The 17,713-nt window shown below is 41.0% G+C and overlaps 1 protein-coding gene across 1 annotated transcript; it reads right to left on the reverse strand.

Moving 5' to 3' along the window:
• Positions 1-325: 325 nt before the first annotated feature.
• Positions 326-17,082, reverse strand: LOC112913258 (C-C chemokine receptor type 3). Its single transcript, XM_072722451.1, has 2 exons — positions 17,003-17,082; positions 326-2,985 (listed from the first exon to the last, which is right to left on the reverse strand). Exon 2 carries the CDS (start codon positions 2,973-2,975, stop codon positions 1,896-1,898), a length of 1,080 nt encoding a protein of 359 aa, XP_072578552.1. The 5' UTR covers positions 2,976-2,985; positions 17,003-17,082; the 3' UTR covers positions 326-1,895.
• Positions 17,083-17,713: the final 631 nt, after the last annotated feature.

The raw sequence follows: 17,713 nt of genomic DNA on the forward strand, positions 1-17,713 counted from the left end.
CTTTATTTACATTCTGACTGAACCACAAAAAAGACAAAAGGTGCTTCAGAGTTTCCAATGCCCTTATGGCTGGTAGAATGGATACCACATCTAAAGAGCAGCTTAGCTTTTTTTTTTTTTTTTAAATATATGATTCTAAAGTTTTGTTTGTATTTTTCATTGGTAACACATTCCCTTGGTTCAAAAGCCAAAAGGCACAGGGCATTCAGAGAAAAGTTATACTTCTATTCTCCACCCATAACCCTCCCTAAAGAAAACCAAAGACTACTACTTTCTTTCCTGTCCTTTAAGGGATGGGCAATGCACTCAAGCACAGCAAATAATCTGTTTGTATCTCTTTTTCATTTCATTTTTTAACATAGGATACGTTGTCCTTTGTCTTTGCTCTTTTCCCCCAGTCAATCCTATATTGCTCCCAGTGCTTTGACTCTCCCTTCACCATTGTCTCTTGGCCAAATTCCTCTCTGAGTTCTTCTGGCCCCTCTCATTAGTCATTGATCTCTCCTTGCCTCACACATACACTTCTAACCAACTTCCTACATAGTTCTGGGGTCTCTACTCCACCCTGTGTTACCAGATTTCTCTTCCTAATGCACCATGGTGATTATCCTTCTCCTCTACTCTTCCCCTTCAGTAGCTTTCTTTGCCTTCCCAGCAAAACCCAAGATGCTTTGCCTGAAATCTATGGCCCATCCGAACCTGCTCACCATCCCCCACACCATCCATTCATGTTCATGCCTCCCCCCTTACCTTTGTATTGGACATTCCATTGACTTCAGGTACCTCACCCAATCGCCCCCCCCCCTCCAAATCCTGCCCTATTTTCAAAGACCTGCTCAAAAGCCACTTCCTCCATGAAGTCTTCCTCCCTCATATTCCAGCTAGAAATGGTGTCTCCCTTCCTGGCCCAGGCAGAGTACTGAGTATGTTCCCCTTTGTTCTGAAGTTATTTGTTTCTGTCTCACACCCGCTACCAGAAGGAAGGGTTGTGTTTATCTTGCACACTTTTTGGGTCCTTTACTTAACCTAAAGCAATGTTGGTGCAACTAATACAGAGTTGTTGGATGAACAGTGAGCCTAGTTTTTAAGAGGACAGTGTCTGCACCTTTCAGGGCTCTGAGAAGTTTCCAAGAGCAAGGCCTGTATTTTCTATACTGAAAATATCAAAGTGCTCTCCTTTTATTAAGTCGCTCATAGGAAATCTGATCATTTGGTGTAAACAGGAAATCCATTCACTAATAATAATACTTGAGGGACACTTGGCTGGCTCAGTTGGTGAAGCATGTGACTCTTGATCTCAGGAGTTGTGAGTTCAAGCCCCACGTTGGGTGCAGAGAGTGCTTAAAAATAAAATCTTAAAAAAAAAAAAAAAAGAGAGAGAGAGAGAGACTACTCTGAACAAAGTGCCATTATGCTGGTTGAGAGCATGTATACATAGTGAAAAAAAAAGAAGAAAAGAAAAGAAAAAAGCTTTTTCATCAAGCAAGGAGAGAGCTAGGCATGTTAAAAGTATTATGATTGACATATTGTATTTTGTGAAATTTGTTTCATTTATGCAATAGCTGGCTAAAATTAAGGTTTAAATTTAAAATGATTTACCTGTTTGTAACTACCTAACATTTAATGGCATTACTATGTATGTAACTCTTTGGAGAACCAAGCGAAGCTCTGCTTTTTGAGGTTAGCAGTTAAGTGAACTGACTAGCTAGTGACCCCTGGTCATGTCTGGGCCAACGCACATATACTGATACGATTGTGTATATATTTTAATGTCTTTAAGGGTTACAGCATTGAGCTGGAAGTTAAAGGGTTGGCGTTGAGGTCAACATGATTAACTTGAAATGTTTGCTTCATGGGTTCTGCGCATCTGCTTTAGGTGATTTTCCACATCTCTCTTAAAATACAAATGAGAATTCCTGCTCTCCTGTTGATGGGGATACAGAGCTGCTTCTCTCTAATTTCTCGCTGGGAAGGAACGGGATGTATTTGCCCAGGTAGGTGGCCACATTCCTGCGGAAGAAGTGGCAGAGGTGCTTCCGGAACCTCTCCCCGACAAAGGCGTAGATAATGGGGTTGATACAGCAGTGCGTATAGGCAATCACCTCCGTGATCTGCATGGCCACGTCCAGCTGTTTGCTCTGCTCACAAGTGGTCTCAAAAAAGATCGTTTGAAAAGCAGAAAATAGGAGGACCAGGTTGTAGGGTGTCCAGAAAATGAAAAAGACTACCATGATGACAAAAATGAGCCGGATGGCCTTGTACTTTTTCTTACTGGGGCATCTCAGCAGCGTTTTAATAATTCCAGAGTAGCAGACAACCATGATGAGCAGAGGCAGAGCAAGACCCAGGATATTCATTCTCAGAGCATGGAAACGCTTCCAGTTGTCTTCTTGGTCTTTTGGGTAGAGAGGCGTGCAGACAAACTGTTCAGACTCCTCTTGGGACTCGTGGAAGATAAATTCAGGGAGGGCTGCTAGCCCTGCCAGGCCCCAGGTGAGAACACTCGTGATGACACCAAAAGTGACGGTCCGGGCTCGAAGGGCAAACACGGCATGGACGATGGCCAGGTACCGGTCTATGGTCAGCAGGATGATGAAAAAGATCTCACCATATAAGCCCAAGTAATAAAGCCCAGAGACGAGCTTACACATGGAATGGCCAAAAACCCAATCATTCCATCCAGTATAATGAATCCAGAATACCAGAGTGAATAGAAAGAGCAAGTCAGAAATGGCCAAATTGAGCAGGAAGATGTTAGTCATAATCCGGAGTCTCTTGTATTTTGTGAGGATCACCACCACCACCACATTGCCCAGCAGACCAATCACGAACACCAGGGAATACAGTGGAGGCAAGAACTGGGCTCCCAGGTGCTTAATGTTGACTTTTTCACACGGCAGTGAATTCTCATAGTCAAACACTGTGGTCTGGATAGACTCATCCATGGTCTTAATCTCAGCTGTAGTGGCCTCCATTATTTTGTCCCTGTGTTAGAAAAATGACAACAAAAACAACCACACAATTAGGCATAATCACCCTTGATGGGCCACACCCATTGATTTATCCATTTACCCACAAAACCACATGTGATTAAACAGCCTAGACATTTAAAGTTTCTTCAGCATGTTTTTCAAAGTTGTGTCAGAGATGCTGGAAGGCAGGGAAGTGTCAGGGATGAAAGATGTGAAGTTTTGAAAGTCAACACAATCCACCATGGGAAAAGAAACAGAAATGTGGCGGATGTTGGTAAAGAATGGGGATGTTGATTTCTGCAAGCATTTAAAGGAGGAAATACAAAGCAGGGAAAAGCAGGCTGGGGAATGAAAACAATAATTTTATGCTAATTATTATTGCTGTATCTTTTCAGGAATTTTGAATTTTAGGTTTTATAGTTTATATATGACTTTCAAAATCATCTTCCTTATATAAAAACCAAATACTACTACTACTAATAATAGTGATTGTTATTATTACAAATAACTTCCCCTCTCTGGGGTCCCTTAACAAGGTACTGTTCATTATAGCTGATAGGGAAATTGAACCTTAGAGAAATTTAGTAATTTATCCCAAGTCCTCTAACAAGTAAGTTTAAAAGTTCAGGCTAGGTCTTCAGTATCTATGAATAATTCTCTTCTTACTATATTCTAATGCTGTGATTTTTAAGTTTAATTTTTTAAGATTGCACCATTATAATTAATATTAACTTGTGTGACAATTACATTCTAAACAACAGTAACCTAGGCTGCTGTCCTTTACCTGCTCCTGATAATGCTGAGATAAGCCATCCCTATGCCAACAGCAAACCCCTCAGAGCTCCTCCTTCATAAAGGGACTGAGTGGGAGGGAGAGGCCAATGGAGTTTCTCAGCAGACTTGATATCTTCTAGACTAGGATCCCTAGGGCCCGTGTCTGCACTTCTTAATATTACAGACTTCACTGGAGAAGATGGAAAAACAGACAAGGAAGGAGTTCCAAGGAGGACAGTTGATCCCTGCACTGTTTCCTTGGAAGAAGTCCTCCTGACTTTCTCCTTTCTCTGAGGAAGGGACAAGTGTGAGGACATGAGTATATATCAATGGGCATTTCTCAAAGTAAGTCTTAGAAATGCAATAATTAGGGCCAATGACAAGACTACTGGGACCCCAATGGTCAGCACCTGTCAGGGTCCTGTGTAGTCAAAATGAGAATAGACATGGGCAGCAGCTGTTCCCAGCCATTCTTCTCACCAGCTGTAGGACCTGGGCAAGAATTGAACTTTGAACCTCATTTACTCATGATACCACTTGAGGTATCATGATACCATGATGAGGATCATGATACCACTTGAAGTTATGTGCAGGATCAAATAAGATTTAAAAAAAACTATAAAATTGGTAGAAAGTGGGACTGAAAGAAAAGCAGTAGGAGGGTGCCTGGGTGGCTCAGACAGTTGAGCATCTGCCTTCAGCCTAGGACATGATCTTGGGGTCCTGGGTTTGAGCCCCCCATTGAGCTCCCTGCTTAGTAGGGAGTCTGTACCTCTCCCTCTGTCTGTTTGTGCTTTCTCTAGAGCATACACATACACACGCATGCTCTCTCAAGTAAAAAAGAAAATCTTTAAAAAAAGAAATAAAGAAAAGCAATAAGAAACCATTTCATATAAAATTATGAAGGAACTTGGGTCTCTTGGATAGAACTTGATCTGTTTCCATGGCTCTGTCCTACTATATCTCATTGATCAGTAACACATCCAGGCTTTTGAGGTGGAAGATGAGAGTGAAAACAACTGATTTGTATGATCTTATCATCATTTTTATTCTTAATCCCATAATCTACAGCTGCTGAGAAAAAAATACCCATTCATTATTTTGTCTGTTGCACAGTCACAATCACAGAGAACATCCCTCAAACTTTAATGGCTAACACAAAACAAAACAAAAAAAAGACCCCAAAACAGAGCTGCTTGCTCTAGAGAAGCAAAACTATAAAAGCCTCCATTTAACTATTGCTATTATCTTTCCTTTTCTCTGAGATTGATCTAAAAATAAGTCAAATTAAAAAAAATTGGCTAAGATTTTGTTCAACTTGATGATCATGTCTTTAATTCATGTGTTACTTTCAACATGACCATGATAAAATTATAGGATCTTTTTGAGAGGCTCTAGACTGCAATGCATAGGGAAATATGCTGGTTCTTTGGGGTGAGAAGCCAAGTCCTTGACTCCCAGTTACATGGGTCAGAGATTTGAAAACTGAAATTGTTTTCAGTCCAAATCAAAATAATATTTAAGTCTGAAGTAGTCAAGAAGTTTGAATTAGGCTTTTAAAAGTGTCTTTTTTGCATTTAAAAAATATGGTACAGTAATAGTAAACAGCACTGATAATAAAGGCAAAAACATAAAAGTAAGAACCACCCCAAATGCCCCCATGCAGTTTACCACTATTAACATTTCTCTACACAGATATGCATACACGGATACAAGTTTTATCAAAAAATGAGTTTATACTACTTTGCTGGTTCACTAAAATTGCTCATAGTACTACTCAGCCGTGCAATGCAAATGCAATTTCTTTAGTCTCCAAAACAATTTGGATCTTACCAACTTTCCACTGGGTAGCAGGAAAAAGGATTCACAAATTTTAGTCCGAAGTGGTTTAAACTTAGCCTGACCCATTCATTTGAAGGAGGACTTCAGTTTTGCTTATCCGCTTTACGGTGCCAGCTCATTAATTTTGGTTTCTTGTCTTCTCTCATTGGTCCTTTCTAAGATGGCAGTGGAGATATGAGGGAGGGGCCAGCATGGGCAGAGGGCAAAGAAGATGCATTGGTCTCCTGCTGGTCCTGTTTTGGTGACTGGTGTCTGCTGAGGAAGGATGATGACTCGATCTTAACCCTGAACTTTTTGCTAACATCTGCTGCTTTGTAGCTAATGGCCTCACAGTCCACTCATTCTCAGTTGTCCCTGGGCATAGAGACCCCTCTAGCTCTCACTGGAATGGAGGACCCTCTCTGCTCCTGCCACGTCATCAGGCTCCTCGCCCATGCTAGGCACCTCCTCCTGAACTGGCAGGCACCTAGGCAGACATACTGCTTCTTGACTCTATGTCCATGCCAGTTACAAACTAAGGAACACTCAAGGGTACAAACTAAATTATTTTCCTGCCTGACCACCAGCTTAACTGTGATGGCCACCCATGAGGGTAAGGAAGTGACTTGCAGAGAGACATCCTCTTGGAGGGCCCCCCTCAATTTATCAAACAGCCCTTCATATCCTCCAACTCTGGTCAAAGCTTGGATGGGGAAGATAGGAACCCAGAGTTGTGACTACTTCCATCTGTGACCTTTAACCCTTTTCTCACAATTCCTGGAGTCAGAGGAGAGAACCCTCCTCCCCTGCCCCTTCCCTCTGCCCTCCAATCTTGCCTTGGCCAGGCTCAATACTGTGTGTGCAACCTCAGTTTTTACTGTGTAATATGCAATGGATTCTTCTCCATGGGAACAAGCAGAGTTCTACATTCATCAACTTAAAATTTCAATGAATGTCACAAGGCTGAATTGAGCATAAACATCTAGAATTAGAGATGTTTCTTTAAAAAAAAAAAGTTTTTGTTTAATTAATTAATTTATTTATTTAGGACAGAGAATGAACAGGGAAGAAGGGCAGAGGGAGAGAGAGAAGACTCCTTGCTGAGCAGGGAACCTGACGCAGGACTCAATCCCAGGCCCCCAAGATGATGTTCTGAGCTTAAGGCAGATATTTAGCTGACCGAGCCACCCAGGCTTCCCTAGAGAGGGTTCTTTAGAAAATACATTGAGGTTTGAAATGCCATTTCAATCATAAGAAAAAAAAAAAGTAAATGATGCCACCCCATGCTGGTGAGGTTGCAGTGGCCCTGCCTGGAGCAATTATGCATCCCTGGTGCAACATGACTTGGTTCAATATGTTTAGGAAATTTTGTACATAACAAGAACCAATAAAATACACATGACTTTCGTCCATTGGTCCTACTCTGAGGAATTTACCCTATGGGGAAGAAGTCCACCACCAAACCAAAACAGGATGTTCACTGTGGCCTCATTTTCATGATCGGAGAAAACAAAAAAAGGTGGAAGCAATTTAAATGACACTTTGACAAGTGAAGGAGACTTTGGATAAATTTTAGTCCACTTACTGCAATAGGTTATTATGTAGTCACTAAAACAGTTTTGGGGGGGTGCCTGGGTGGCTCAGTCCCCTAAGCTTAAGCATCGGACTCTTGATTTTAGTTCAGGTCATGATTTCAAGGTCATGATTTTAGGATCATGAGATTGAGCCTGGTGATGGGCTCTGTGGTGGGCATGGAACCTGCTTAAGCATCTCTTTCTCCCTCTCCCTCTACCCCAATCTCTCCCTCTCCTAAAGAAAAAAAAAAAGGAAATGGGTAAATAATAAAAATAGTTGTAGAAAGGAAATGGATGACAATTTTTAAAGTTGAAAGATGTGGAATTTTTCTATATTCCCTTGTGCATTAAACTGTAATGAAAAGCAAGTGCCTTCCAGCAGGCTCTGCTGGAGATTTCACATTTTCTAAAGGTAACTGGGTTGAAAACGTGGGCGAATTACAAGATGAAGGGTTTAGTCATCAGAATCTGAAACCACAAACTGAGATCTAAGAAACTTGAAGTGGAAGTCACCCCAGGTAGAGTATTTAAATTTTGTTTTAAAGATCTTAATGTTTGTCTCTCTTTGGTCTTGGGTGGAGTTAACATACACCATAGGACTGGGGGAGGGACAGTTCCTCTTAGAAATTTCTCTTTAGGTCTTGAGACATGAACTGGTCAGCCTCCATGGAAGACAGAGATGCCCTTCAGATGACCTGGCACACACATGCATGTGGACATGTGGGCTGTGTAGACCTGGGATCCCCGAATGCTTTCAGATTATCTGGTGTGTAATACTGTCACACTCATATTTTCTTTCCTCCTTCCTACTCTGCGATTCTTAGTGCTTTTGGCAAATACTGAGTAACCACGGGGCTCTGCTCTTCTCTCCCTGGGCCCCAGACTTTCAACCTGTATGCTTGGACTCTGGGTTTAGATGTCCCTGAGGAAAGCTCAGAAGGGCACTTCCATGGGTTTACAGTAATTCCCACCTCCTTGCCTTTGAAGTAGAGACCATTTCCCTGCACCCTCAAACACTTCCCAGATGCAAGCCAGAGCTTCTAATAAGTGTCAACTCAGAGAGGCTTGTTAAACTCCAAAGACATCCCAAATGAAACCAGTGAGCTGTGACTCCAACTCCTTAGTCTTGAGCACCAGCCCACACGATGCCTCTGAATGGAAGAAATACTCATTTTTTCAGCATGGTTCAAATAATGAATGACATGGTCAAATTTTCAATGCATGTTTTCCCCCTTATTGTCAACAAACACCTGGGAAGGAACAAAATACCAGAGAGAAAATGGTCTCTGAGTTCAGGAAGTTTACATTCTTTACACATAGCCAATGTGAGATAAGAGTCCATGACAAGTGAGCCTTCATTAGGCCAACCACTTTACATGGTTACTCCATCTTACAACTTTACAAGGTAGATTTTTATATCCCCATTTTACCAATGAGCAAACAGAGACTCGGCAGGCTCACTCACTTGCCTGAGGCTATTCTGTCACAGCAGAGCTGAGACTTGATCCTGTGTGTCCTTTTGTCCTAAAGCCCATGTTGTCATTGCCTTGGGGTTCCACTGAGTGAGGACCTCCACACCCCAAGATTGCATGAATGTTTATATATATTTTGGTACCCTGTGGTTCGGTATTTCATACATATAAATCTCTAATTCACTTTTAATTGAGTTTGATATATGGCATGAAGTGCATTTCCACCAGTCTCAAAACATCACCTTTGTTATAAATTCTTTAGTATTCCTTCTTTTTTTTTTTAAGATTTTATTTATTTACTCATGATAGACATAGAGAGAGAGAAGCAGAGACACAGGCAGAGGGAGAAGCAGGCTCCATGTCGGGAGCAAAACAAGGCTGACATTATAACCTCCTTGTTCATATTCCTCATTTGTTTTTCTAACCCTGTTGCTTTGGTTGGAATTTCCACAGTGATGTTAAGTAACGACGGTTCCTGATTTTAACGGGACATGATCCTCCCCAGCCTTTCAAAGGCCCCAAAGCACAGACCAATTAACAGGTCCTTCATTGTCCTCTAGTCTGTGCTTTGGTAGATTTTTTTTTTTATTATTCTTAGCATATGGCCCCAAAAAATTGAGTTCAGGAAAAAAAAAAAGAGCTCAAAACAATTCCATAACTTAAGATCACACAGAGAGCAAATGGCAAAGTTGGGACTTGAGCTCACGTGTTCCTGGCTTGAAGAAATCTAGGCTCTCTACAGCCACATCTGCCCATCAGCATCCACCCAATGAGTGGAGACCTTTGGTGTGATAATGAACACCTTTCTCAGTTGCAGCATCATTTCCTCGCTGTGGACATCTACTGTAAATGGAAGTCATGACCCCACCCCCCAACACACACATTCCAGTAGCATCAATGCTACAACCTGTGGTCTGTCTATGGCAGCCAAAGCCAGAGATACTCTGAGCTAATCGTTTGCAATATTTCTCAGGCTTGTCTGAATGCTTTTAGAAATAAATGTCAACAAGGTCTTGTCAGATGCATGAAGAAAGATACTACGGATTTAAGATCTGTTTTATAACAAAACTTCACTAAAGTGGAAATCTGTTATGCTACTGATGGAGAGTGCTGATCCTTGACAGTAGGGGAAGTTTGGTTAAAACCAGGCCTGTCTGATAGAAGACCACATGCTGAATGATATCCCAGTTTAGTAAAGTCACTAATCTGGACTGTGTATATGTGTGTGTGTGTGTGTGTGTGTGTGTGTGTGTGTTTAAGTGTTTTGTCTCTTTGAGGGGATCAGCCTCTCAGGTGAACTTGATAAATCGTCCAAAGAATATAGAGAAGAGAACATGTGTGAAGTCACTGCCTGCCACCCTGACTCTACCTGCCCATCTAGAAGAGCCCTGCCTACAGATAACTCCAGTGATCATTCCTGCAGGACCACCTGGTATTATGATCAGGTCCTGTGCCCAAGACCTTAGCTACTTTTGACTTCATTGATATCTGGTGCCAAGGGAGTCCATAGCTATAAGATTTTCTTTCTTATGTATCCTTCCTTATGTATACTCCTTGGTGTAGGATAATGATTCATTACTGTGTCTGAAGAAATGACTGTGCGACCTAGAGCAAGTAGCTTAACTGCACTATGCCTCAGGATTTTTACGTGCAACATGCTGATGAGAAGAGTTACTGCCTCATGGGGCTCTTCAGCCATTCATTCAGCAATTACTTATTAGCACCTATGATGGGCAAGGCACTGGTCCAGGAACACAGGCAACATCAGGGAACTGAACAGATCAAACTTCCCGACTCCATAGACCTTATTTTCTAGTTGGGGGACACAGGGAATAAATAGCTAAAAACGACAGGGTCTCAGATGGTCATGAGTGCTCTGGAAAGAGATAAAATAGGAGATGGGGAAAAGGAACCAGGTGAGATTGGAGGTGGACACTTTTAAATTGGAGGGGAGGTCAATAGGGAGCCTACTGAGGTGACATTTGAGAAAAGACTTGGAGGAAGTAACTGGATGAGTTAGACAGGTAGTGGGAGGATGAGGGCTCCAGGCAGAGAAATGACAAGTACAAGTGTCCTGAGATGACAGAGTGCCTGGATATGGTCTTAGAAAAGTAAGAAGCCCAGTGTGATCAGAGGAAGAGTGAGGGATGAATATCCGGAGAAATGGTCAAGACTTAGAGGTTCCAAGAGTCTTGACCTTCACCACTGGAAGGAAGAAGTTGCCATCAGCGGGATAAAGAAGGCGGGGATATCAGTCCAAGATGCCTGTGTGTCATCTAAGTGGAGATGTCTAGTAGGCAGTTGGATATATGGCTCCAGGGGAGGTCTTGTCGAAGATCTAAAATTGACAGTTGTCATCACATAAATGGTATTTAAAGTCCTGACACTGGGTAAAAGCACCGGAGAAGTGAGTACAGATAGTAAAGGGTGGTGTTCTCAGGTATATCAAAAATCAGAGGTCATAGGAACAAGGAGGACTCAGCAAGAGAAACTTAGAAGGAGTGGACAGTGAGGTAGGAGAAAAAAAAAAACAGGAAAGCTGGTGTCCCAGAAGCCAAGTGAGGAAGGTGTCAAGGAGGGAGGAGTGGTGTGAGGATAACATGAACCAACACATGCAAGAGCATCTAGAACACAGAGCAGGCAAGTGTGTTAGTTCTTCTCCCATCCCCCAACCATTGACCTTCTTTACTTTTAAGTTCTCAGGGCTTTCCAATATTTCTTAGATCTTGTCCAAAGTAGTATAATATGACTTCAGAGGAGCAAGTATCTCTTCCACCTAAACAGAAATGCTTATCTTTCCACAAATATCCAGTCAGTAGTTCGTTACCCAGAGTTCTAGAAAACCTACAATGATTAGTATCCAATAACTTGTTTTAACCAGACATTTCAGACTTCATTAAAATCTTTAGCTATTCTAAATGAAGTGTTTGAATTTCTACAAACAAGTTTGGATCTCAACCAAATTAAATAACCTAGTGGGAACCATGGATTATATTAATCCATTTACTCACTGACATGTCCAATGGAGAGATATCCGAGGTCAGATTATCCTTCACAAAGATGACAGGTAGGTGACAGGTAGAGATAGATGATGATAGATAGCTATATAGATAGGTAGGTAGATGAATTCCCAGAACATTGAGGACAACCAGGAATCAAGGAGAGTTCTACTGAGCACTTAATTCTGACCACTTTAGGATGCTAAGAAATTATCATTTCTCCTAACCTACATATAATACTTCCATTACCTTAATCTAAATTTACATGAAAGAAGTTGATTTTTACAAGAGTAACATTTTTATTTCAAATTACATGCTATTTACAATTGAGGAGGTAATACACACTATCATATGGTTCAAAACATAATATTATGAGAAGATACACAATAAGAAGTCTCATCCTGCTCCATCTCTGTACACCTCTTCCCCATCAAGAACTGTAGAGGATCTAGGGTACCCTACCTGTAAGCTAGCAAGTAAGACTGACACTTTTTTACGGCTACCACCAGAAGGCACATGACAATTAGATAATGGACAAAGGACTTATAACGGCACAGCAGGCATATGACTGAATGTTCCCACTGGTTTTCCATGCTGCCGAGTTGCCTGGAGGACATGTGGAGTGGCCCGGGTGGCTGCTGCACACACAGTAGGCTTACCTCACAGCTGAGGAATCAGAGTGTAGGAACCCCCAATCTTTTACACTGGCTGACAACAAACCTGCCCACTCTTTACCTGGCAGGGACACATTTCCATATGCAACTGTAAGCGAATATAAATATATTTACTAACCTTACCCTGTTGGTTGCATAAAAGCAGAATACTACATGCGTCATCACGCACCTTGCTTTTTCCATTTCACCACATAAGTTTTTCTTATTCTTTGTTACTGCTGAGAATCCATTGTGAGGATATACCAGTTTATTTAGCCAGTCCCCCTATAAACAGATACTCTTTGTTGTTTCAAATAATGCTGCAATTGATTATCTTACATAGGAAGTTTAAAAAAAATTTCCAGAGGCACGTGAGTCGTGCCATGGGTTAAGGATCTCACTCTTGATTTCAGCTCAGGTCATGATCCCAGGGTTGTGAGATTGAGCCCGGCATTGGGCTCCACACTCAGCTCAGAGTCTTCTTGAAATGCTCTCTCCCTCTCCCTTTGCCCCTCCCACTTGTGCATTCTCTCTCTCTTCAAAGTAAACAAATAAATAAATCTTTAAAAGTAAATAAATAAAAATTAAAAACCCCATCACTTGCTAACTTTATGGGCAACTAGAATTACAGGTTAGCATGTGATGGGATTTTCAGGTGGTCTGAGACTACATCCAGAGCACCCTGCTAGGCCCCAGGCATGTGAACATTGCCAACTGAAATGTAGGGGAGAGGAAACCCTACCCAAGAAAGATGAGTTGATAGAGCCAGATGTATCCACTCACCCAGGACAAAAGACACTTTGGAATAGGAAAGAGAGCAAGATACTAGTTTGTAGATGAGAATCAGAATGTGATTCACAGAGGTGCCCTCCAGAGCCCTCAGGAGGTCATTCCAAGAGGCAAATTCAAACACTACATAAGAAAGAGCTTGAGTGGGATTACCCAAAATGAAATGGGTACCTCCTGAGGTGCCAAGCAAACTGTGCCTAGAGGCATCCAAGCAGAGCCTGGGTGACTGCCTGGCAGGAACTTTGCAGAAGGAGATTTCCACAATGAGAAGTTTGATTCCAGTGACGGTTCTCAGCCCTGGCTGCAGATGGGAACTGCGGGGGAGTTTTTGAAATCCCAATGCCAGGCTATGCCCCATCCCCCAACAGTTAAATCAGAATTTCTGGAGGTGGGATCCAGAACACAGTGATTCTAAAAGCTCCCCTTTCATTATCCATCCAACTACCTATCTAACTAGCTACTCAAATTGCTTCCCGCCTATACAATTAAGCCAGGCCTCCTTTCCTTTTCCCTTTTTTATTTTGTTTTATTTTACAGAGAACCTGCGGTAGTCAGAAAAAATAATTATCTGCTGCAGCACTATCCAAGAGAATTTTTCAGTAGCAATAGAAATGTTCTGTATCTGTGTTGTCCTATAAGGCACCACTAGCCAAGTGGCTATTATGCACTTGAAATGTGGCTAGTGCTGTTGAGAAACTGAACTTTTCATTTTATTGAAATTCGGTGAATTTAAATTTAAGTACCCGTATGTGGCGGGTAACCATCATACTGGACAGTGCCGAACTAGTGACTAATGTCCATTTAATGTCTGACAATTTATAGCTGCTTAATAAACACTTCTGAAATGGACAGGAGGATGAACCAGAATAATTTTCACTCTGCTTTTCACTGTGCAGGCTACACATTTGAAATATTATGTTCTGCCCCAGGTGCCATATTTTAAGAGGGTTAGTAACCATCTGGAGTACAGGACAGGCTAGAATGATAACGGTCCAGAAATACCAGCCATAGTTAACAGAACTTAGAATGTTTTGTATGAAAAATAGAAGTCTTCTAATGCTCAGATTAATTTTAGTTTCTCCTTTTTTTTTTTTTTTTTTTTGGCCAGCGTTGTTTGTATCTGTACCAAAGTTTTCTAATCTTTTTAATTAAAGGTCTGAATTAGGCAGTGTTTTAGGTCCCTTTGAGATAGAAGAATCCCTTTGATATAGATTGATGTGATAGCTTTTCCTACAGGAGAGGAAGTAGAGTCCCCAGAGCAGAGAAATCTGATAGCATTGGAGGAGACTGCATTCAGTCCCACAGGGGGAAAGACTTGCCAGGAATTACCAGGTTGTGGGAACATAATAGGCTGCCTGGTGAGCCACGAAGTTCCCTCCCTGGAAACACACAAGAACCTCTCAAGGATGCAATCATGAATAAATGCAATCTTCTTGCTAGCTGCAGACACATACCAGCACTGTATTCTGGGGCAGCACATGGACTTCCCTGATGATTATTGTCATTAGTTACTAGAGCAAAGGCTACACCCCATTTTTGGAATATGGTCAGTTCATTAAGTGACTTGGTTTTATTCACCTGCCAGGTGATTTTGGTTATTTTTTTTTTACCAAGTTCCTTGTAAAAGACTAAATCTACTCCTTATATTTCAACATTAGGTTGAATTAAATGTGGTTGAATTTCAACAGTAGGTTGAATTAAATGTGGTTGAATTTTAATTGTATACAGGCTGGTGGTATGTTATTTAGTTGAAGGAGATGATTATGAAGAATATGTTTTCATAGGGAAAGCATGACTATGTAGTCAAAATAACGTGGTTGGGGGGTGTTCAGCATGACCTGAGGGCTCACCTTCCTGGCCACTGCTATTTCCACCTACACCTGTGCCATGGACAAAGCACTGCTGCCTCTGCCTCTTTTCTAGGTCCCACGTTTGTTAAAATTGATTACACAATTTTATATCATTTTTTGTATTCTGATATTTTAAATTTTATATTCTGTACTTTGCTCCATGTAGTTAATAATTGTTTGAAAATATAATGTGTAGGGGATGGTCAGTTAAGCACCCAACTCTTGATTCTTGGTTTCAGCTCAGGTCATGATCTCAGGGTTGTGAGGTCAAGCCCCACATTAGGCTTCACATTCATTGTGGAGTCTACTTGAGATTCTCTCTCCCTCTCCCTCTGCCCCTCCCACTTATGCTCTCTTTCTCTCTCTCTCTAAAATAAATAAATTTGGGGGGGGCTCCTAGGGGACTCAGTCAGTTAAGCATCTCCCTTCAGCCCAGGTCACGATCTCAGGATACTGTGATGGAGCCTCTGCTTGGCTGGGAGCCTGCTTCTCCCTCTCCCCTGCTTGTACTCTCTCTCTCTCTCACTCTCATTCTCTCTCAAGTAAATGAAAAAATAATAATAAAATAAAACAAATAAATAAATAAATATTTTTAAAAGAAAATATAATTTGTAAAGACCCCCAACTACTGTATAGATAGATATTCATGGTTATTTAATCACTGTCTTATTGTGTGACCACGTTGTTCCAGATTTACACTTTTATAAATGATGCTGCAATGAGCATCTTTGTATTTTTTAATTAATTCCTTAAAGTAGATTTCCCAAAGCACAATTTCTACCTGTGATCATATTTCTAAGTTTCTTGATGCATTTTCCCAAATTGCTTCCTGAAAGTGTGTAGCAACGTATATATTCTTGGCACTCATAGACGATGGTGCCAGTCTCAACAAGCATACATCAACACTAAGAAGAGAGAAAAGAAAAAAAAAATTGGCCAATTATATGGGCAAAAGAGATGTCATTATTGTGTAACTAATATGTATTTAATTACTGAGAATCGTTTTTAACTGGAATTAGTAGTCATTCATTTTTCCTTTTCTGTGCTTGTGCCCTTTACCCATTTCATTCCACTGGGTACATCAGCTTTTTTCTTATTGAGTCATACAATTCTCCCCCCAGGAGAAATAACTCAGCCTGCATGGTTCAATGTCATCATTACCATCTTCTAAAAAGAGTGACAAGTACCCCTATCTCTTCCATATACCAAACATATCATAGTCCCATCACCCTCCCCGGAGACATTTGTCAACAGTTAACTTCCATCCCCATCAATCCAAGTTTTTCAGAAGATTAGGAGGCATTTCTATCTTTATCCTCTAGTACAGGTCCAGGAAAAATAGTCAACCTTGTAAATCCAGACACAAAGACCAAATCAGTTGATTAACTGATTCATCTCATTGCCTTAGAGTGAATTTTCAATGAGCTTTATCTATATCTATATACATATATATATACACACACTATATGTATATGTATATACTATGTATGTATCACATAAATATGTTTTACATACATACCATAAATATGAAATTACAAATTATATACAAATGTAATATATAAACAAATGTTTATATACATATACACATATATGTAAATTCTATTTTCACTGTTTCTTACAAGTCAATATCCATAAACACAAAACTACTAAGTGTAATCCTTTTGGAGTGGTCACGTTCTCAGCAGTTGAGAATTTATGAAAGCACAGGGAAACACACTGTGGGCACAGACATGGGCATGTTGACTAAAGAGGTAAAAGGGACCAAGTTTGGATGACTAGGAGAAGCAAGCATATCATGGTAATAGATGGGAGAAGGAAAAGGAAAATGGGAGAAAGCAAGAAGAAAATAGACATATGTCACAACAAATTCTCCCACTTTGGCCCCATACTACCTACTAAATTGCAGAGAGTCCCTTCTCCTCTGCCTCCTCAATCCAAGAGCACTCTTGGGAGGTACTGCTTCCACCTGCCTAGACCCCTTTTCCATCTCTCTGTTCCTAGAAACCCAGCGATATACTTGGAAATAACTTCTAAACAAATATCTATTGCATTTAATAAGTTCTTGCCTAGATGAAAACAGAAAGAAGATAAGTAGTACCTGCTGCTTTAGCAAAGTCCGTTATGCATCCAGTGACAGCTAAGGTCTCACCACTCATGAAATGGAGAAACCATCTGATCAGAGACATCAGTAAGGTAGGAAAAAATACAGCTTCCTCTTTTAAACAGACTAGCTGCTCAGGTTTTGCAAGTTTTCAGAAGATATCAAGTTTGGTACAGTTCTTCTTTTCTATGATTGACATGACATACTAAAGCACGCAGTTGAGTAATCTTCGAAATGAACACTGCTGATGTTCAACAGCTATTTCAGGGGTTCTGCATTCTCTTGGCATTGCTCTTTTGTTTTGTTTTGTTTTGTTTTGTTTTTGCAAGGGGGAGAAAGTTCTCAAATAAGCATAGCCTTGAGCTGGGGGAGGCAGAGTAAAAAGTGAAATTGAGTGATGGATAGTAACTACATCTGACAGATGGTAGTGAGCATTACACAATGTATGGAATTGTTGAATCGCTATGTTAGGCACCTGAAACCAATGTAGCATTATCTGCCAGTTGTTCTTCAATACTAAAAGGATTCTTTTAAATATTTTGTTTATTTATTTTACAGAGAGAGAGAGAAAGAGAGAGCACAAGCAGGCAGAGCTGCAGGCAAAGGGAGAGGGAGAGGTAGGTTCCCCGCTGAGTAAGGAGCCCAATGTGGGGCTCGATCCCGGGTCCCTGGGATTGAAGGCAGAAGCTTAACCAACTGTGCCACCCA

Source organism: Vulpes vulpes, chromosome 9, assembly GCF_048418805.1.
Source record: "Vulpes vulpes isolate BD-2025 chromosome 9, VulVul3, whole genome shotgun sequence".
NCBI lineage: Eukaryota > Metazoa > Chordata > Mammalia > Carnivora > Canidae > Vulpes > Vulpes vulpes.